Raw genomic sequence first — 24413 nt, forward strand, 5'->3', positions numbered from 1 at the left:
TAGAGAAATGGTTCTATAATGAATGGCGAATATATAATTTAAAAAGAATATATTTTAACGGAGGCTTTTTTTTAGCACATACAAAAAGGGGCAGCTTACCATCACGCCATAATTACTAAAAACATTATCAGCTCTTTTCTTTCCAACAAATTAATTTCACATCTATCATATTTGAACTTAAGAGGTTTTTTTTTTTATTATAATGGTTCTACGCAAATTCCCCTGTCTTAGGTACGCAAGGACAATTTTTCAAATAATTCGTTCACTTTCTAATTTTATTTCCCCACTCTTCTTTCATACTGCTCAAATTTTCTAGAAAAATTAACGTTTTGATAAGTTAGAGACATAAATGCTTTAAGTAGGTAAATATACAACCTTATTTGATGTAAATTAATGCATGATACTCCGAATTTTGGGTAGGTAGTATAATTTTAGGAGTACTAAATAAGGTAATGATAATATAGTAAAAACAGCGTTTTCTGAATTCGGATTCGTCGTTAAATCAGACGATAGACACAAACTTTAAGGTAATATCGTCCCCAAAAACCTTTTTTATTTTTACATGGTCCCCGTATTTGGGGCCTCTTGTATTCCCGCCATCTTGGGTACGTAGGGACAATTTTTCAATATTTTTTTTTTCAAATTAATTTACCTTCTAATTTTAGTTCTCTTTCGTCTTTCGAAATTTGTTTCACTCGTCTCTTTTCCTTTTTTGCCTCACGCGATCTTTCATTCCTTTTCATTCATTTCATTCACACATCACCTCTTTTAATTCACAATCTCCACCTGGTCGGCTATTTTATAATTTTTATTTTATTACTTTGTTTACCTCTATTTTTAACACTTTTTATTTATAAATTTATTTATCTTTTATTATTGTTTATTTCTTTTCCGACCAATTTTAAAGTTAATCATAATATTCATTGATACATACATACTAGTTAAAATTTACTCAAATAAGTCATCAGAGAAGTTCTTTTCATACTTGAAATTTGGAGATCTATCGACTAAGCGTATATATGAGATATGTTTTAGCTTCTGTATTATGCGTTATTTATATAAAAAAGTTAAATTAAGAAATAGAAACATTTGACAGCTAAAATACTAAAACAAAGAAATGATAAATGTGCATAAAAGCCTCCTTTCCTCCGTCCTAGATTTTCAACAGGACATAAATTCATATGGTAATAACATTTCAGTTTAACTTAACATCACGTTAAGTTATATAGTCTAGCGCGTCGGTGTGACCGGCTCCCGATCGATTAAGTTATTTTCGTCTCACAATCAGCCGCGCGATGTAATTTATGACCGTATATTGAAAGGACTTTGCCGTTGTACAGCGTATGCCTTCGATAGGCTAGTGTGTATTACTATCGTAAATTTTTATCGTAATTTTATTACCGATTTAACCTTTTAAGGCTTCTTAATCTATGTCATAGTAATAACGTACAAGTACTCATATCGGGTAGTATAAGTGAGTAGTGGTAGCACAGTGGAAAAGGACTGAGATTTACGATCGTCAGCACCGGGTTCCTTTCCCGGCATAAATTCTGAAGGATTGCTACTACTTATAAACAATTTTCCAGAGGATGGGCAGCAGCGCTAAACGGGACGTAGTAAAATTTATACTTAAGACGATATGAGTTGGTTATGGCTGTAAAAGCGTGAACAGGTGTATTTACAGCTAGATTTTCAGCAAAATATTTAAAAGCCTAAAAGTATCTCTCTCTCTCTCTCGCTATTTATATATATATATATATATATATATATATATATATACAGGTTTTTTGGGGTCCCCTCTTTTCCCTTGTTATGTGTGGCATTGTAGTTATATTTCGGATGTAAACAATTTTTACAGATTTTTTTTATCCTTGCTCCTTTCTTTCCTCACAAAATCTTCCGCCTTTTCCTTACATCTCCTCCTTAAAACTATTTCACTCTTTACGTTCTCACATTCGGTTTCTTCGTGATTAATTTATTGCTAAGAATCAACGACAGTTCGACATAATTATATGTGAACGTATGTAAAAGTAAACGTACATTTTATCGGCATTAGACTTTATTTCTTTGTATTTCTCTCCGTTTCTCCCCAAACTCTTACAAGCTTTGTTTCAATTTTTTCAAGTAAATTAAGTTATTAGTACAAGTTAAAGAACAGTTTCTATTCACGGCTGATGTGATTTCGAATAACACCGTGAAGCCTTTCATAAGTTGGTAATAAACTCAAGAAGCCAATAAAAGTTAGAAGATCAATCCGGACTGTTCAGTTATAACATCACAAACAAACATTAAGTGAATGTGTATATATAATAATAATAATGAAGCTTTATTTCATCCCATAACTTAAAAATAATAATTTTAAAATTTTAGATAATAGTTTTAATAATTTTATACTAAATTTCTATGGACCACCTCAGCGTAAAAGCCTTCTCCAAAGCTTTAAATTTTTCTCTATCTTAGGCAATTAGAAACCACCCGTGAACCAGCTCATCTGGCATTAGATCTGCCTCTTGCTCTGGTACCTCGTGGTCTTTTATAACTCGTTGTGTTCACCTGCCATATGTGTATATATACTCTATTATTAACCTAAGATCTTTTATAGCAAGCACTTGTATACGCTATGAAAAGAATTTCAGAAGAGTCCAATTTGGTACAAACTACAATAGCTTAAAATTTTGTAAGATTTTGTTCTTCCACGGGGTAACTGGTAAAATTCTCGATGATCTTTGTAGCACTTTATTGTTTGCCGCATGCGCATTTATCAACGGGCTGTCGGGCGGTGCACTTTGTTGCACGTCTACCACTGCATGTGCGAAAGTGGCCAAATATTGGTCCTTTTCTTACTTAGGATGGAATTGCGCAAAATAACGCCTGATTTCATTAAATAGTTATGATCATAAGTCGCGGGTTCAATTCTCGGTATAAAATCTGAAGGATTTTAGCACAACTCACCAAAAGAGTTTCCATAAAATAGGCAGCAGTGTCCTCTGCGTACCATAATACCACACTGCGATCGCCAGTCCGCCTAACAAGCGTGGTTATGGTATATCTCCCTTAGATATCATCGGGAATGGTTTATGTCTTGAAACAGGTGTCCTTGAGCTGAAACAATGACGACCTATCCTATTTATCTCCTGACATGTAACAATATCTTTCAACTTAAAAGTACAATAATTAAAATTACAAATGAAATCTGTCTGTGTATATCTTTCTGGAGTAATGATGGAACTAAGTGTTCATTTTTAAAGCCATATTTCAATCTTAAGATTTCTTTCAATGACCTCTTCAAGGCATTGTATTTTTGTTATATTAAATTATTATTATTATAATAAAAGATTTATAATATTAATATTCTAAAAAAAAATTTACAAATAATATGCATAAATTTGTTATATAATCTATTTGGATGTACTGTATTATCTAGCTGGTTTTAATCTCGCAAACAAAAAGAAGAAATGCAAGTTTATATATTTAAATTTAGAAAAACATGAAGATGTTTTTGAAACGGCCGTCAATATGTATATCATTCTTTAGTTATATTACTACAACATAGTTAAAGAGATCTCGTAAAAAAGCTCTGCTGTAACTAATAGGCACAATAGATCAAAAACCTAAACATTGTATTGCTACATAAAAGACAAAAATACATCATACGTTTACGCAATGGTTAATCTTAATATTCCTTTTGGCTTTGTGGAACTGACTTTCTTGCTATTTATTCCATAGCCTATTTCCGTTCATTTCACATCTTTCAAAACTCAACCTTATCCCGTATAAATAAAATTCACATTTGCGTCTATAGCCTGACCGCGATTTCGTATACCGGTCTGTTATATGAATAATGTATAAACGCGGACGGAAATGGCTGTTATTCTATATAAAATTAAACTGGAATCTGTTTGTTTTGATTTGAGGGTAGCGGTTGGACGTAATTGTCTGTGTTTATTTACTTTTGGCTTGCACAAGTTCAATCCCTTGCGAGCTTTATATAGAGCTTTTACGGTAAAGCTTCGATGTGATATTGCTCAATTAAAAACTGTTTATTTAGAAAAAATAACTTGCTACTAAACTTTATACGTATGTATATTAAACAATACAAATATTTTAAGTTAAAAGGTTGGGCGGCCAAATGAGGCTTAGAATAAATGGCAGCTGGAGTCTTATCGTACTGTTTCTTTCGTTCTACAATTTTACCAGGCTTTCTCTTTCATTCCATTAGCCATACATCCATCCTCAACCAATACATTATAGGTTTCCTTACTATTTTATTTTGCAACATTACATTTATTGTTCATACATTTAACACATATTTTCTTTATAATTATCATATTATATTATAGTGTTTATTGCACTATTTTTGGTATTACTTTATTTATTTTATTTCAATATTTCAGTGTTTGCTTTACCTTTTTATTCATATTCAAGTCTATTTGAATCTATTACTGTGTTTTATTTTTACCTATGGCATTTATCACCACCTTCCTGCAGTAGCTGAGGAAGCATTCTCTCTCACCTTCGTCTTGCATAATGGTCGAGATACTCCTTTCCTCTATCTTTTTGCCCATCCGGCATTCGGAATCTGCGCGCAGTCTTCCGAACGCCGGACAGTGGGCCACAAGGTGGCCAGACCGTGGTCCACCCACGCCCGGTTCACAGAGGGGTCCTCTTTGAGCTTGAACCTGTGAAGGTACTCAGACAACCCCCCGTGATCCGTCAAGAACTTGGCCAAGACCGTATCCATCTCGACACTGCGGAGCACGCGGTAGGCCTGCGTGGCGTTCGGGAAAAATATCCTCGTCACTGAAGCCGTAGTGTCTTAAGATTCTTGGATGGATACCACAAGTTGCGCAAAATGTCCACTAACTAGACGATATGCAAGATATAGCCCGCTTCGTACCATGCCTATTGCAAATCCAAGAGAGGGGCGTATTATTACAGTAAAACTGAGAAAAGAGTGAAAAGCGAACATGAGGAAATAAGAAAAAAATGTATTATAAAAAACTTAATACATTCCAATGTAAAATAATTTAATGAACAAATGCTTAAAGTAACGTAAGAAAGTAAAATAAAGTATATATAATGGAAAAGAATGTGACGAATAAAAGAGAGGTGTGTAGGGAGATGTATGAAAAATAAAATATGAGATTGAAAATAAAGAGAAAAGTGTAAAACAATGGCATATCATCTAACTTGGTATAATATTGACTACGTCTTATACAATTGACATAGGTGATATCCTTGTGAGTTGGAGTGTAGGTAAGGATCCTTAAAGGGTCAAAAAGGAGGTTAAGTGTCAACACGGTTAGCATTGTGTCGGGTAACACGAGCGCGTCCCAAGAGATCCTTGCGAAATTTAACAAAACATAAGTTTACTCAATGAAAATATGAAGCGAATATAAACTACTCAAAACAAAATAGGGCCCACCGCAACTTTGTCTCTAATCGTGTTTATAAATAACTCATATACTAATCATTGACAAAATGAAACACTACCACTTCTAGCAAATAAGTTTATTAGTTCATAATGATGTTTTAAAAGTTAACTTTTTTTGTTGATTTCAAGTGGGTAGACAAAAAAGTAAATTGTTTAAATTTATCCATTTCTTAAATTTTCAATCGTTTGTGTTCTCAGTCTTGCTTTAAGCGCAATACTTCGATCACACTTTGTTTAGTTGTGTTTTTTTTCGTTTCGGCATTATTCCCGTTTACAATGCCAGGTTCTCGTCGTCATATGGATGTGGAAACTTCGACAAGGGCAGTTCTTTTGCTTCAAGAGGGAGAATCGCAAAGATCGATATATTTTAATCTGAGAAATTGATATATAGTCATTTTATACAGAACGATTAGTTATAGTGAACCTATAGATTACTAGCTGATCCCGCAAACGTTGTTTTGCAAAAAAAGTTTTTAATTAACAAATGTAAGATAAGGGTTGATCGTAGAGGGGTGAAAATTTAGGTTTGTATGTATTTTTATATGCTGTATCATAATAAAATAAAAACCAAAAAAATTGGCTAAAAATTAAAAATAAAATTTAGGGGTGGACCACCCTTATCACTTAGGGGTATGGAAAATAGATAGTAGCCGATTCTCAGACATACTGAATACGCATGTAAAATTTGGTAAAAATCGGTCAAGCCGTTTCGGAGGAGTTCAAGTTCGAACACCGTGACACGAGAATTTTATATATTAGATTTGGCAGCATAAAGCTTTGATATATACTCCTATATCGAATCAACATATATAAAGTGATCTCTCTGAAACTCTAATGGAATGTGATAGGCGAATAACTTCTGGCAGTTGATAGTCTACATGGACATATTGTAAATAAAAGTCTGAGGTAGCTGTGGACAGTGTATATCGCTGGTGGAACATCGCTATTGGAGCCGATTGGTTGACCCTCCACTAGGAAAACCGAAGAAGTAGTTAAAGTCACGAGAATTCGCTGGGAACTAGCAAGACAGGTCGCCGTAGTGATCTTTGGGTAGGACTATACATTGCGGCATCTATTTTGAGTATGCTTTTTCTTATATATTATCACTAGCTGATCCCGCAAACGTTGTTTTGCAAAAAAATTAAAGTTTTTAATTAACAATTTAAAGATAAGGATTGATCGTGGAAGGATGAAAATTTAGGGTTGTATGTATTTTTGTATGCTGTATCATAATAAAATAAAAACCAAAAAATTTGTATAAAAAATTAAAATAAAAAATTTAGGGGTGGACCACCCTCATCACTTAGGGGTATGGAAAATAGATAGTAGCCGATTCTCAGACCTACTGAATACGGATATAAAATTTGGTAAAAATCGGTCAAGCCGTTTTAGAGGAGTTCAAGTTCGAACACCGTGACACGAGAATTTTATATATTAGATTACGCTATTTATTATTTCTGAAATTATACCATCTATCCAAAATTGGGTGTACCATACAATTTACAGCAAATGAAAATATACATTTACCTATTTAAAGCATTTATATATCTAACCAATAACTATATGTTTAATTATTCTATACTAGTTTAATTATAATGAATTGATATATCTACATAATCATGTAACCTCTCTTCGGTATTTAAACATCTTTACGAACGATTTAACTTTTAAGGGGATTAACTTTTGCAATTATAAGTAATCTAGTCAATATCAACGAAAGACTAAGAAAGGATTTCGAAATTGAAACAGAGAGAAAGACAGAGATCGGCAACATTTTCTCTCTAATGATCGAAGTTGTAAGTCGCCCTGAATTTCTCAGATGTTGCTGTGAGAGCAAAGAGGTTATAAATAGGAATAAATATGCTCGGATAAGAAATAAATATCTAGTCAGAATATAAGTCAAATAAATAGAATAAAGTTAGAAAGTATACCAAAAATATATTAGCAGAAAAAATCAAAATATCAAAAATTTGATAAATTAAGTAATATACGAAGTAGACCAAAGAAATTAAAATTAGGATAAATTGTAGCTGTATGAAAGTCGTGGACAAGAGAGTGAGAGGTGATGTACAGAAGGAAGAAAAGAATGAAAAAAGAACGAAAGAAATTGCGATGGGACACAGACTAAAAGGATGAAATATAATTTGATACATGGAATAGGAGAAATAAATAAAAGAAATATCTGAACAAAATAATTAATTGAAAATTAAACTCACTCCCTCTCTCAAGATGGAAATGAGAGAAATGAGAGGTCTCCAATAACAAGACAAAAAGAGAAAAAAAGATTTTTGAAAATTTGATACGATATCATGTATCTTATTAATACACTTCGATGGGAAGTCATGATATATGTGCCCATAACTCTAAGACCATATCCATACAATAATTAAACACTTTCCCTCAAACTTATAATCACACACAGCCTCTCTCACGCACACATAAAACCTATGTGTGATGAAGAATGGAAGATGATGCAAGGAAGGTTCGTAAATAAGTTTGGGATGAAATAGGTTAAAAAAAATAAAAAAATTAATGTTATTACAGAAATTAAAGTGAATATTTTCATTATGACAGCTGGAACAAAATAAAAAAAATACAAATCGCAAGACTTTAATGTGACTTTATTTTTGCGCCACAATTTAAATAAATATAAATAATTAAAATGTATGTAAAAAAAATCTAATACAAAGCATCTGTCTAATTTGGGAAACTATCTAAATATTTGCGTGAATAATTTTTTTAAATTTTAAGAAATACAATGAATTTTCATTTTTTTTTTCATTTTCATTTATGAATTCAACTCAAAATTCTTTAATGTTTTCATTAATAAATTGGTTGAATCTTAAACTATATCATATTTCACGAATCAGTCCATTAATTGCTAAGCGTCTCTTGAAATCGTAAATATTCAGAGAGTGAAATTCGAAACGCCATTTCCCTTTGCAAATAAAGTAAGCGCACCTTTCATCTCGCCGAGTGTCCGACCCATTTCCGCTAAACGCTCACGGATATCCGTTAGCGGTAATAATTAACGCTACCGGATATCCGTTGAGAATTATTCTCTTTGCATTTCAGCGGCCGCGTTTTGTGAATGGCCCGTGTAAAATTAATGGCGTACCACGTTCATGTATTGGGGGCGCTTTATTGGATTTTGCCAATCACTGCGCATAGCTCGACCGGTTCAAATTTCGTAACTGATAAGCTTTTCATAGATGCTATATAGCGTTGTTCGTTAGCTATTTTGATACGAAAATAGCTTTTGAGGACAGCTAACTGATTAATTACGTGAAAGTTTGTGCGCATAAATTATATCACCAAATCCAACTATTCTGTGCAGCAGTTTATGTCTGCTCAAGTGTGTTTGTCATATATAATGATCTATTCAATTTTATAGTACATAATTTAAAATTGCCACCTATATACGACACGTGAAGAATTCCAGATAAGCCCAAATTGGTAATATATGAAACTACATTGTATTCCCTTTTAAACCACGAGCATTCGAAACGCGATCAAACACGCCACACTTTACTACTGCAGCCTTGTATATATAATTTTTTTTTAATTTAATTCGGTTTACCATTCTTTATTATGCACACTAGGGTACTGTCGTTATATATATAGTTTCATAATAATAAACAAAAAAGTACAATGGGCGGTCTTATCACACGAGATAATCTCTTACAGACAGCCATAGTATGAAAACAATGGAAGTATAAATAAATGGTAGTTAACGTGTAGAAAACATACATACATATATATATTTAATTTAATTTACTTTATAGGAGATAAACAGTAACAAGTACAAACTTAAAAACTTAAATATACAAAATTAGTTACAATTGTTGCCTTATAACTATCTCACTATGAACATTTAATGATTTAAAGTCAAACAATGACAAAAAAAATAAAAACATTACTAAACAACACTGCATATCACACCGCAATAATTACAAGTCACAGCAAGCCGTCACGTTCCAATGAGGTTTAAATTGTATTGTGTGTACTCAATAATTTCGAACTAAATTTTCTTTTAAAAGATACGAGAGAGCACGAGAATATATCAATATCACTTATATATGAATTCTGGAGGTCACACATCCTGTATAAGGGTGCACGTTTACCGATATTTGTCTTAGCCATTGAAAAAAAGAATAGAGATCTAGAAAGCGTTCTTGCTGCAGGAATTCGAAAGTTTACCACGAAAAACAGTTCCGAACAGTACATATACCTGTTATAAATAAGATACAATAAATATTATAAATGTAATACAATAATAAATAAAAATATAAAACTGATTTGGATCGCACTTACCACAGATAAAGATACAGAAGAAAAAAATTGAATTAACGGATAAATAATCATAGGTCTAGTAAATAGATCTTAACCATTTTCTTAAAAATAGGTATCTTAACACGTCTTACATTCATTTGTAAATTATTCCACAATCGAACGGCCTGTGTGGCAAAAGATTGCGAAGATTGCGCCGGCATTTTTAATTTCAGATTCTCTGATGACATCAAAGAACTCTCGTGTTTATCATGAAGAAATTGATTATTGAGATACCAGGGAGTGTGCGAATTGAAAAGAATGTTTATGTAAAATAATATAAATATAGTTAACTATAAAATATTTATTTTAAATTAAATACATAAGTACGAGGAATAAAGATATTTTACTAACCTTATCTCAAGGCTCTATGAAATTAGTAACTTTTTTGTCAGTTGAGTAACACATTACAATACATTTCCGTGTGCTATTTTTAATTATCTTGTAATAAATTAAAAAGTAATACTAAACAATAATTCCGATTTAGTTAGTGTAAATAACTTTAAAGTTAAAATAAAGAATATATATATATATTGATTACTGTTACCAGAGAAAAAATTAAAAAAAAAAACTAAATGAGTTTATTGTTGGCTTTTCTCAAATCAGGGCGGTTTGAAACAAAGAGGAGTACAAAATGAGGCATAGTTATAATAAGGTAAACAAATAATGTAGTCGTAATGACTTAGATCATGGAGAACCTGGGTACGATGCTTGATGATCTCAACAGAGCCTCCGGACTAGTAGGCCTCAAAATAAACATCGATAAGACGAAAGTGACGTCTAATATCCATGTCACGCTTAACTTAAGTAGTTGTCGGAGGTGCTACACGAGTTTTAGACGACTACATATAGCTGGGTCAAACCATCCAACTTGGTAAGTCCAACTTCGAGAAAGAGACCACTCGCAGAATCCAACGGGCAGCGGTAGGAAAGCTTTGAAACCTCTTCAAGTCCGAAATACCGCAACTTTTGGAGACAAAGTTCTTTCATCATTAGGTTGATAGTAATGACATACGGATCCGCGAGGTAGACACTTACGACGGGACGAGAAGAAGGATCAAAGTCATCCAGGGAGCAATGGAAAGAACTATGCTCGGATTTACCAAGATAACTGATGTAGCTAGAAAATTTTCTCATCTGAAATGGAAGTAGACAGTACATATTACTCATGCAACCGTTGAAGCCAAAATATTCCCTCCTCAAAAGAAGAAGTAGAACCAAATAATCAATATAAATTATTCAAACAATACAAATATGAATAAATGATTGATATACAATCAATAAATGATTCTTTATCAATCTAGACCTCAATTTTGATCGTGATAAAGGGACAACAGATGTTATATATTTTAGTTCTAATGACGCAAACTCATCCAGAAATATATTTCTTGAATCGATGACCTAGTGTTCGAGATCTCGTTTAATTTCATGCCAAAATAAATAAACCTAAAAATGGATTATAAATGTGTGTACGTATGATTATAAATATTATCTTAATAAATTAGATGCATCTCACTTTGGTAGTGGATAGTCTTTGTTTTACTGTATGTAGACATATATTCGCAACATTATATTATTGATTGATTCGACCGACGTTGTTTTTGTTTTATATTCTATTAACATATTTACTATAATACTGTTATCAAAAAGTAAGGTCAATTTGTTTAAAAAATGTATATTTATTTATACTACAAAAACAATTTCATCTTCTTCGAAGTAATCTCTGTCAGATAAAACGCATATTTAATGGATTCAGGCGTTACCTTGCGGAAGTCCATCCTAATTAAGAAAAGTACCAATATTTAGCTACTTCCACACATGTAGTGGTAGTCGTGCAACAAAGTGCACCGCCCGACAGCCCGCTGATAAATGCGTATGCGGCAAACAATGCGAATTACACAACTGCCACCGTTAAATCACTCAACACGTGTTTCACCCCTCCACGGGGCATCTTCAGGAGTTATGTTACACCGATTAGTGCCAAACACAGAGTGACACAGAGAGAGATAAAAGGCACTTTTTCCAATGCTTCTTCCTGTTCTCATAACAGTCGGAATAGGCTTTTTTCCGATATAGCTTTCAAGACCATCTTGGATTCGGTTTTTATCTTCTCAATTGTGTCAAAACGGCTTCGGTCTTTCCATTGGCCTGTTGAGTTTGCTGAATAGAATTCGCACGAAGTAAAATCAGGCGAATACAGTGGTGGCAGAACCATATAAAAATAGTTTTTGACGTTATTTTAAAAAATATTAAGTAATTTTGGCACTAATCAAGACGGAAATAATTAAACCTTTTGACAAACAGACGCTTGGCAAATCTTAAAGACAGTTCTACCAACCTAGAAAAGAATATTTATCTGCCTTCTTAACTCCCGGGATTACTCTTAGCACTAAATGACAATCCCATCTTTTCTAACACAGAGTAAATTTATGGTCTGACTCATTTCTTTTAAGAGACAAATAACAAGATTCGTAAGTTAATAATTTCGCGGAAACCTTTTGCTTAACTTACATTTGCATGCCTTTAACTTGAAAATTACAAATATTTTATTATTATTTTTTTCGATTATGATCAGACACCACTTCTCATAAAAAGGAAAGGGCAACGTTATAAGGAAACAGACATGTTTTAGTAGTACAAATGCGAAAGACTATTCATTTTATGCTCTGCCCAACACTGGGACCGTAAACTGCATTATTATTGGTTACTATACTCTGAGAGATTTATATCCTAGCAGTAGCTAACGCATTTAATCATGGTATATCGCTCAGCACATCGCTATGCAACTGATGACTTTTAGAGCCGAGAAGTTCTCGGGCTGGTAGACAATGCGTGGGTAAGCCCCCCCCCCCCTCCCCCCTAGGTAGACTGATGACGAAGGTCGCCGGAAATCGTTGCATGCGAAATGGAGGAGGTCTATATCTTATTGTGGGCATCCATCAGCTGACATGATGATGACATGGGTGATGCTAGCGTCAACATAATTTAATGTTATTTTTCTTTTCATTTCAGAATGAGAGAGTACGTAGAAGAAAACGAGAAAAACGACCCGCTCATACACGCCCCAGACAAGAAAAACAATCCTTGGGCCGAAAAAGGAAAATGCATTATAATGTAACACTCTTAATTGTTAAGAAAATAATATCACCGAAAAAAAAATTATTAAAAGACAAATGTTTTGGCGCGCGAGAACCGTCTGGTCTGTTTGGAATGCTCAAGAAGATGGAATTTATTGGATAAATCATTAATGTTTTTAACAATAACATGTTACGAAACTGCCAGACAATATAAAAAAAAAGGTATAGAGTAGTCAACATGTCCATCTAACGTGAGTTTTGAATTAGAAATGCCAAAACTTCCATGCGTAGAAGTTTTTTTTTTATAATTTTAAGTTCAATAACATGATTATCTAGTCCTCACCACTTGTAATGTAAAGAATGTACATTTTGACTGTGCGGTAAGCAAGGATGTACTTATGAATGTAATGTTGAAAGAATTAAAAAAAAATGGTTGTAAATACGTTAAATTTTGTATTTCTAGTAAATAGAATGTTTGGTCACGAAACTAACGGTAGAGGTAAAAGTGAAGGTATAATACATTTTGGCGGAGTTAAACTTTTATAAACAAAAAAATAACGTCACATCAACGTATGACAACCGATTGTTTTGAACTACTTCAGTTAATATTTAAAGAGTTTATTTAATAAATTTAGTTTATATTTGCATTGAAAATAATGTTAGACAAAACTTTAATTTATCTGATGAATCCTTTTCGGTATCATACATACGCAACTTCCTCTTCGACAAATGTATGAGCTTGCATTGGATTCTCAAATTAACCAAACGAAATATCTAGGATTCGATCCTTCTATTTCGTTTAGTTTAAAAGATAATTTTATTTAAACTGATACGAGTGAAATTCCACCGCCAAGTTAGATGTTAAATAATAAATATAAAGATTCTTCGAGCTCATGAAACTTTATATTTAAATATTGAATATAAAATTAACAATTAAAATATAGGGTCTAATCGCAAATCACAACTTAACATATTCGTTGGATCACGAACTATGAAAATCAGGAATTAAAACATTGGCAATAAAGCAAAAGTAAGATAAGTTAATGTCGATGGATGAAAAGGTTCGATAGATCACTAAGTACGATCTTGAAGAACTCAGTGCGTATTTATCAACTTCGAACGCCTTACTTATAAGATGATTTAGGATAATTTTTTTATATATAACACAGGTACATACCGCTGTGCCATTATCTAATAATGCTTCTATTAAATAATTCTTAGCTACCTTCTATGCTCCATCTTAGACAATCGCATTAGTTCTATTATCATCAATATCATATTCTATTTTACCTGTTTCTCCTATTTCATCTCTGTTATCTCAAGATAAACATATTGTTTTGATTATTTCATAAAAAATATTTCCATTATCCAAAACATTAAAAACATAAGCGAAAACGTAACTATCAAATATCAAATTTTAACTCGTAGCACTTGACTAGTTTAGTATAATTCGAAATTTAAATCGATATAAACATTTAACTAAGTCACAAAAAAAAATTACTTAAAATCAACTATCGTAGTTTCCAAAATAAAATTCTTCTAAATTATATCTAAGATTTTTTAAGTGTAAACATGAATATATTTCTTATTCAAATCAAATACTATTAAATGTTTTGGGTTTGAATAATTAAATATATTCATTTTACACTTACGTAGTACTTATAATCTAAAATTCCATTTAAAAGGATTTCCAATAATCCTAGTTTTGAATTAAAATAGTGAAAATAAACTTACGCACTGTAGGTTAATATAGATTAAAAAATTAAAAAAAAATAACCTAAAATATATCCTCTAATTAATAAACCTTTTCCCTTATCATATCTATATGTGAACTAATGAAAATCATCCTGGCTGTGAAAATACCTCCGGATTGTTTAGATAACCCCCTTATACATTATACTCCCCCATCGTATTATATATAGATCTATGCATGGACAATAAATTCTCTCATCCATGTATTAATATCGTAAACATAACTTTGAGAAACATGTCAATTCCTTATACGTACATCTATAAAGTAAATCTTTCATCGCTATCTTTCAATAATTTATTTCGGTAATCTATTTCTGTTTATTTCAAAATCGCTATTCCTCATCTGTCCCCACTTAGAAATGATTAGTAATTGAAATAGGAATTTAGCGAGTAATACGTAGTATAGTTAATTAAATAAGAAACCAAAAAATCAAAGTTGTTTGTTAACTTATATGATAAAAGATGCAATTCAGAGGATTAGTCGTAGATATAATTAAAATTTGAAATGTAATTGTTTATTTAAAATGACTTAATTGGTAAATGGCGGTGGATTTTTTCTCGTGGTAGCGGCCATTTTGTTTCAAGTCTACCATTATTTTCAATGCATCGACGCGTTACGTTTATTAAGTTTATATGTTTTTTTTTATTTAAGTTAGATAAAGCCAAAGAAGGTCAGTTTTAATTTAAACTTAAATATCAGCGAGGCGCTATCGGCGCATTATCTCATTATATTAATTTAAAATCAAAAACACTTATTGGATCTTCATTGATAATTTAATCTATCAGTTAAACTTAACGGTAAACTTTAAAGGATTAATCCAAATTAATAACTAATTAAGGTGATATTGGAAATGATTTTTTTAGAATCACTAGGCTAAGGTATTGTATGTTATTAATATGTAATCAGTAATTACTGAAATAAACTTAAAACTGAAAAGTGTTTATTATTTAACTCCTCCACATATACTTCCAAATACAAGTAAATAAAAATTTAGAGAAACATTTTTTAAATAAACAAAAAATTAAGTATAGAAGAACAGAGGTAACTTAGCGATAGAGGTCTTAAACTTGCAATCGAAAATCCCAGGATACCATTTTACATACACACTTTATACATTTACATATAGGATTGCAACTGCCCACAAAAAAGTTTCCAGAGGATTAATAGCAGCATCTTCTGAGTCTGCAACGGACGTAAAAACACCAGCTATTCGTCCCAATGTTTAACGATAAAAATTAAAATGTTAAATTACTTTTTACACTTCATAAATCAAAACATCATAGGTTACTTTACGCATAATATATTATAATTGTAGACAAAAACTCCTAATTATTAATATATTCAGGTAAAATGCTACCTAGAAAACACGCATGGTGTCGCATATTGTGACGTCAAGTATGTTGCGAATTGGATATGATCTTTTTAATGGACTTCGTCCACGTGCTTGTGACGATACCCCAAAAACTATATCGGAAGATAAATTGTTGATACAAGAGGAACCAAAAACAAAGACAATAAAATTTAAACAAAAACCGATTGCCTCTGACTCTCCTGACAGTCCTCTGGTAGACTACCACTGGTACCGCTGCTCGGCATGTCACATACTTTCATAATAAGCCCAAAAATTTTCCAATTCTCACACTGCCGTTCGGCGCCACCACACTGGTGACGTGCCAAAACATTTGGTCAAAGGCCGGCGACACCACAGTAGTGATTTCTCGATTTGTTTTTTTTTTAACTACACGATTTTTGAATTAAAGACCATGTACCTACTTCTGAGCAAAACTTGTAATTTGCCATTACATCGCATGCCGGCGAAAAGTCAAGTGATCCGAATAAGCGCTGCCGGTGCCAGGCGAATAAATTTTTACGAATCGTGCGGACGGCAAAGTGTTAAATTGATTATGTCAATAAACAACTGCAAAAGAATAAATTTCAAAATTCCCATTTACATATTTTTTATTGCTCGTCCAACTGATGGTCATTAGGATCTATAAGTTCTCGAGCGGTGACCACTGGTCGGTAGAAGCTTGTGCTTTGCAGTGGGCATCTATGCGCGGATTGATATCGTCGCAATTTATGACTACCGTCATTACGGAAACTCGTCGTTTAACAACGTACTTACCTATGCTATTGTTAGCAAAATTATAGATATCATAGATACGAAGATCTTTTACAAGTACATGAAATAAAGTTAAAATGTAATTAACAAAATTATTTTAAACTTTCATGGTTGGTTTCGGTGGACATTGACGCTAAATGTTTAATGGTATCAGGCGTTACCTTGCGGAAGTACATCTTTAGTAAAAAAGGACCAATATTTAGCCACTTTCGCAACATGCAGTTGAAGTCATGCAACAAAGTACACCGCCCGCCAGCCCGCTGATAAATACATATATGCAGCAAACAATGAGAATTACACAACTGCCACCGTTAAATCACTCAACACGTGTTTCACACCTCCACGGGGCATCTTCAGGAGTTATGTTACACCGATTAGTGCTAAACACAGAGTCTGATGATGTTGATGTTGTTAGCCCGTGAGTATTTACAGCTTCATCGGTATTGAGATCACGGAACGGAAGGGTACTTCAGTTATAGGATGATGTACGCATGTAGCAAAAACTCTACCTAAGTAGAGACGAGTAGTGACGTTATTGTGTTTGCTGTTTCGGGCGGCAGCGTGGGCCACTCGGCGAACCAAGAAGGGATCCGAATCCTCCTGGATTAGCCCACACTGTTCCCCTAAAATGGATCATGTGGTGTGATTCGTAGCATCTTGTCCTATTGTGTAGAGCACGGTGTACTTTGTGGTGTATCGCAGGTATAGGGGTTGTTGAATAAACTTTCAAAGCGATTTGCTTTAGTTTATAAAGATATTCTGGTATAGTTCAAACTCTTTAATGTTAAAAAAAAACTAATAGTAGAAATATCTTCGATTGGACCAACGTAAGAAACTTGTTAATTTTATATTCCGTTTCATTATGACCCTTGTACATGACGACTTGAAGGCGACATATTCTGATGGTGAAGGTTTAGACCGGCCCCCCTCCACTACCGGCTTACTATGTAGCATAGGACTCCCCCATGGACCAACGTACGAAACTATTGCTCGCAGGGTAGTAAGCAATGCAATTAAAAATAACAAAACCAAATAAGAAAACTTGAACCAAAATGAATAATATGCACATGTAAAAGAACTTATTAAATAATAATAAAATGTACGACAAGACTAATGCATTAAAATGTCTAATCTAAACAAATCTGTAATATCAAAAGATAATTATAGAAAATGTAAGAATAAAATAATGATTAGTAATATAATTGTACTTAGCCACCTAAGAGTAAAAAAGATGAGGAAAGGAAGACGATGAAAGAACAAAAAAAAATTGCAAGATATTGTGAAGGATAAAAGGAAAAAATAAAAAAAATTGAGAAGAATGAAAGTGAGTGCAGAATAAAGATAAAACCCCGAAAAAATTATTTGTAAATAAAGTCCCTGTCCCAAACAAAATAGGGGTACGAGAGGCTCCCAATAGCAGAGGCCAATAAAAAAACGTTAGAAACTTAAAGTAAATGTCGATAACAAAAAACTGCGGTCCAAAGTTAGACCAAAAATTAAATGTCCGCAAGTAAAAATACGAGTGCTCCGTGAAACGTTAATGGATTACTTTGCCGCAAAGTTTCATTCTCACCGAACAAAAGTTTTCACTTGTTCGCAAAGTTAAATTTTCATTAAATTAAAATTGAAATTCATACTTTATGAAAAAACATACAAAAAGATTTGCGGTTTATTGAATTTATAATATTATTATATTATAATTTCTAAATACTTCAGTAGTTTTATTTTAATCTTTATTTTTAATTTGATGTTTTAATTTTGCTAGAACATAAACTTCCTTATGATCATCATAAATGTTTCCATTAAACGATGCAACAGTCGACAATACGCCAATCTGCGAAATAATCTAGCTCCTTCTGACTTTGTTTGCTACGAAATAGTTTGTGAAGTTCCAACATGAACTGAAATTAATATACCGCGTGAAAAAAAACAGCATGAAATTAAATATACAAACAACTATATTCCAAAAAAAAATATTCTTTTAATTGTTATGAAAACTTTTTTCTTATTGATAAGTGCCAAAATAAAAATTATATGAATTCTAAATCTATATTACAATACTGTTTTTAATATGTAAAACAATATTTATTTTTATTTTTATAAATTTTTTAATTTACTTATAAACTTTAATTACAAAGTGTAAACTCAATATTCTTGCAATAGCAATCTCAGGGGGTTGAAACTTGCTATCATAAGACGCAAGTTCAATTCCCGAGATGCGATCTTGTATAATTCACACTTTGTGCATTAATTATATAGGATTACCACAGCTTACTAACAAGTTTCCAGAGGATGGGCAGAAGCGTCTTCTGCGTACCGTAATACCACTTTGCAATCGCCAACTCATCTGCCAAGCATGGCGATTGTGGTAAATCCCCGCAATCGTTTCTTTGGATGTCTACCAGCTAAAAAGACAAAACATACGAGTACAGTTCGAGTAACACGTAGCGTCGTATTTTTAAACGGTTTGATTTAGTTCGACCCGTACGGAATTTTTTATTTGGGTCAAAATTAGAAATTGAAATTTAAGCACCTTCCCGTTGTCAGATTGATCTGAAATTTGGTACACACATTTTATTTAGATGACAATACAATATAACAAAATCAATAACATTATAAATCTAAGATGGCCGCCGATACAAAATGGCGGATTACATATTTTTCCTTAACCCCCTCAATATGGGTATCAAATGAAAGGGCTACACTAGTGAAACACGATGATTATGTCAAAATTTAAAATTCAGGATGGATGCCGTTCCAATATGGCGGACTAGATACATATTTTTCCACAACCACCACAATATGGGTATCAAAAAACCGTTTAACTTATAAGTTTTTTAAATGTATTTATCTTCATTGAACGAGATCGTGTGAATCTAAAAATAATCAACTTACTTTTCAAATTACATTTAGTTTATATTCAATAGATGTAGCATGATAGTTAAATAAGTCAACTGGCCAAACTTTATAATGGACTCGAGAGAAAAATTTTCGATTACGAAAAAATACTTATTTAAAATTCCCCGCGAAACCTGTTTGCTTGTTCGTTTGATAAGTTGGACTTCAGTTCTCCAACTTCGTATAAAATGGGAAAAGTTTCGCCGCGTATCTTTTGACTGTGATGCCTTTTTAAAAAACAACTTAGATAACTTATTTAAAGAGTTTACTGTGTATATATAAAAAACAGCATATTTCAACAAATATATAAATAACACTGCTTCTCTTTTTCTAAATTAATTCTTCTGTTTTTTGGGTAGAAGATTCTTATGTAAATAAATAAATGCATTTAAAAAACTTTTAAATTAAACGGTTTTTTGATACCCATATTGAAGTGCTTGTGAAAAAATATATACCTAGTCCGCCATATTGGAACGGCGTCCATCTAGAATTTTAAATTTTGACATAATCATCGTGTTTTACTAAAGTAGCCCTTTCATTTGATACCCATATTGAGGGGGTTAAGGAAAAATATGTAATCCTCCATTTTGTATCAGCGGCCATCTTAGATTTATAATGTTATTGATTTTATTATATTGTATTGTCATCTAAATTAAATGTGTGTACCAAATTTCAGACCAATTTGACAACGGGAAGGTGCTTAAATTTCAATTTCTAATTTTACGTACGGGTCGAACTAAATAAAACCGTTTAAAAATTATAAAAAAATAGGAACTTTAAGCATTTGTCAGTTCGCAATGAACATTTCGCATTTGACTACAAGCTAGAAGGTAATCACCGTTTCAGCACATATACATAGACGTGAGCCTCTCTATTAAAGATATCTATGTTTAAATATACCACGTAAGATACTGTAAATGCCAAAAGGCTGTACGCTTTTTAAACAGTTTTATTTAGTTCGACCCGTACGGAATTTATTTGTTTATTTATTTAGGTCAAAATTAGAAATTGAAATTTAAGCACCTTCCCGTTATCAGATTCATCTGAAATTTGGTACATACATTTAATTAATAATAAAAACAATATAATAAAATCAATAACATTATAAATCTAAGATGGCCGCCGATATAAAATGGCGGATTACATATTTTTCCTTCACCCTCTCAATATGGGTATCAAATGAAAGGGCTACACTAGTAAAACACGATGATTATGTCAAAATTTAAAATTCAAGATGGACGCCGTTCCAATATGGCGGACTAGATACATATTTTTCCACAACCACCACAATATGGGTATCAAAAACCGTTTAACTTGAAAGTTTTTTAAATGTATTTATATGCCTGTTAAAATATAATAAAAATATATATTTACATTAACTATAGAGGAATAGGTCTTTACTGCGGGTCCATCGGGGTTTGTAACGGTAACTGCTGTCGATGTTAATTAGTCGGATACATCGCTGACCCGACACTGTGGTTAGGGTGTTCACAAATTGTTGTAAATACATCGGGACTACGGTTGACCGCACGTTGCAATCGACATACTTACATCAAAGCATTCACAGAGACTATAAAGTAAATAAGTATATTTTTTTAGAGAAATAAAATCTAGCTTTTGTCCTGATAAAAAACAGTAATGTATTGCCGAACGTTGTAATGCATAAAACTGTGAGAATGCCCTGTACGTATGAATTATTCTATATTTGTATGACCATAATAAATCAGAAAAGAAGTACATCACGAAATTTACACCACAAAAATGAGACCCGTAACCGCCCTAATATTTTCAAAGTTTTCTGGATCCTGGACATTCCGCACGGCAGAACGAATGAAAATCTATGGTCTTAGAATGTAGCTCCGGCAAAGAAAAAAATCATGTCGTGACTGCTAGGAGAACTAACAGATCAAGTTCTTCACCATCTGTTACAAGCGGATTTTTACCTACTTCAACCACATAACTTAAAGGCAACTGGAGAGCCTTGATAAGCTGGTCGGAAGGCGCTGATTGAAGGCTTCCAAGAAGTCCAGAAGAAAATCTATGATAAGGGTCTATGTCTATCATTAAAAGCCTTATAGCTGAAGTCCTGATAATGAAAATAAATAAGTAATTACGACACTACGCTTTTTATCATCACAATACTTCCACACCTACATATATATATATATATATATATATATATATATATATATATATATATATATATATATATATATATATATATATATATATAATTGTACTTCTGTATGTTTTAATTTATTTTATTATATGTTACATATATCCATCTTTAAAACACTCACTGTCCGCTAGATGACGCTGTACAATTCGGACAATATGAATGATACACAGTAATATAGATGGAATTTTATTTTTCTGAAAAATAAATCATCTGTTGAAATGATTTTGATGTTTCATTTTATACATATATTTTTCTACGAATTCCGCGGTAAGTGGAAATTAATAAATTATACAGTATGTATATTTTATATTTATTCAATTTATTCCACTATTGTAATTAAATTTCGTCCTTATAATAATAAATTACGATTATTAATTATAACTTCTAATTAATGAAATGCTAATGGAATGTTCAGTGGATGGTAAAAAGCTAATCGAATTAAACCCGACCCGTTTATGACGGCCCTTCCTTTTCAAAGTCACGCCTCTGTTTTATGCTTTTGTAAGTTTTTATAGGTTGTACTCGGATGATAATTTATATAATTAACTGTTATATTTTTTGTTAACAATATGCATGCTGTATATTCTTATTGTTTTTATTTTCAGCAGATCCTACTGCAAGCCTCCCCCAAAAATGACAACGATGACCGATCCTGCGCTGTCTGCATTAAGTGATTTCCCGCGATCTTTACTATGTCGGAAGTCTACCTAATAGGGGGGTTACCCATTTCGTCTCTACCGACTCTTGGCCCACTCGAGAACCATTCGACCCCAACTGCCATTGGTTGCACCAGCCATGTACCATATTCACTACCACTTCAGAATTCTTCGAGCTACGTGACCTTGGTTTTTCTGTGGATTTATGCACAGCCTTCTTCATTGCTCTCTCAGTGACCTTCAGCGTTCTCATCCCGTCCTAAGTGACCACGTCTCGGATACGTATGTCATCAACAACACGCAATGGTCGAAATCATTATCTTCAAATATTACTGTATATTACAATTCCGTAACCTATTTTTAACAGCAACGCAGTAGGAATAAAATATATACATAATAGACAAAACTAGTAGAAAAAATCGATCGTCAATCACAAACAGCAATTTGTTTATGACAATGTTTAATCATCATTTTTGCTGTAAGATGTTCAATGCTAGACATAGACCACTCCCTGAGATTTTCAATAGGAGGACCCTTTGAAAGCGAAGCATCCAGCTTCTTTCGATTTTCATTCGTCTGTCTTTGAGAGCTTCCTACATTTTCCGGTCCGTGTATATGGTTCCAGAACCTTCGATTACTCTAATTTTGTTTGGAGTTATTTCTAGTTAGTGTATTTACAATTTTCTACAAAAATTTCTTGCAATACAAAGACTGCAGAAACAGATAGTAAACTATAATTGTTTTTAATATTAATTAAACCGAATTTTAAAAACACTTTTTTCTTAATACATTATCATTCTGTTGTTTATTATTTCTAAGACCATTGATTTATGGAAAGTGTGTGAAAAATATTAATTAACAACAAATAAACTATTCATTCACCTCTTTAACACTTTTATATCTATAACAAATCACCCTGTATTTAAAATTATTAATAGCGAGGCATCCGATATATGCTCTTCTGAATGCTGCTATCTCATGTCTCTATTTTACATTTTTTTCTTTCGTACCTCCTAACTAGTACAGGATAGAGCATATTTTTTAATTAATTTTTTCACGTAAATTCTTTTTTTTATTATCGCGCTGTTCTACCACGCGTCTTAAGATCTTTCATTATTTTCCTTACTTCCCACACTTCATCTGTCTTACCCTTTCATTCTATTTTCCCTCTTTTTCTATGTCTTTCATCCATCACCTCATTCCTCAAGTTTTAAAATATATATTTTTATTTTATTTTACAGAATTTAATTCATGTACATGTTTCTATTATTTAGAATTATTTTTATTCTGTTTACATTTTTAATTCTTATTACTTTTTATTATTTGTGTTATAATTTTTTTGCATAGCCTAATGAATTCAGGTCACATCTCATCGTTCTCAATTAGTGAAGCTAATAAGTCCTCGCTGATCTTAGTGCCTAACCTTCATTCGGAGTCGACTCGGAGTCCTCCGAATGCGAGAAAGTGGACTATCAGGTAGACCACGGTCTGGTCCACACCCGGTTCACAGAAGCACAAGGAGTCCTCTTTGAACTTCCACCGGTGAAGGTACTCGGAGAACTCCCTGTGCCCCGTGAAGAGCGGGACCAAAACCATGTCCACCTCGATACTGAAAGTTTATTTTACATTGCGTGTATCATACATTAATTATATGTATTATATGTTTTATATCTATTTACAATTTGGTATATAGTATTGACCTTAATAAAAAAGGTTTCTTTCAGGGCAATAAGAAGAGGTAGTACTAGATACGAAAGTTACCGCACAAACGCGGTATTGATTCGAAGTCCGTAGACAGACGTTTCGTAGACGGAACAGCGACATGAATGGAGACAGCGCGTAGTCGAGCAGGGGTCGTTGACACCGCGCCGAGCTCGCAACGAATCCGCTAAAGTACCACTTAGTCCGCGATTCAAGTGCGGATTCTTTTCTTACATATGAAGCGTTAAAACGAAGTTAATTACA

The 24413-nt window shown here is 32.7% G+C and overlaps 1 protein-coding gene across 2 annotated transcripts in view; it reads left to right on the forward strand.

Moving 5' to 3' along the window:
* The window catches only part of Ggamma30A (guanine nucleotide-binding protein subunit gamma-e), a 76121-nt gene extending 60639 nt beyond the window's left edge, over nucleotides 1-15482 (forward strand). For both annotated transcript variants that reach the window (XM_068775673.1, XM_068775671.1), the window contains exon 4: nucleotides 12776-15482. In XM_068775673.1, the coding sequence (XP_068631774.1) occupies nucleotides 12776-12881 (106 nt within the window). In that variant the 3' untranslated portion in view covers nucleotides 12882-15482. The remainder of the gene's footprint in view (nucleotides 1-12775) is intronic.
* Nucleotides 15483-24413: the final 8931 nt, after the last annotated feature.

This window comes from Battus philenor, unplaced genomic scaffold (genome assembly GCF_028537555.1).
Source record: "Battus philenor isolate CCGP_79_NKW_IND1 unplaced genomic scaffold, ilBatPhil1.0.hap1 SCAF_9, whole genome shotgun sequence".
Lineage (NCBI taxonomy): Eukaryota > Metazoa > Arthropoda > Insecta > Lepidoptera > Papilionidae > Battus > Battus philenor.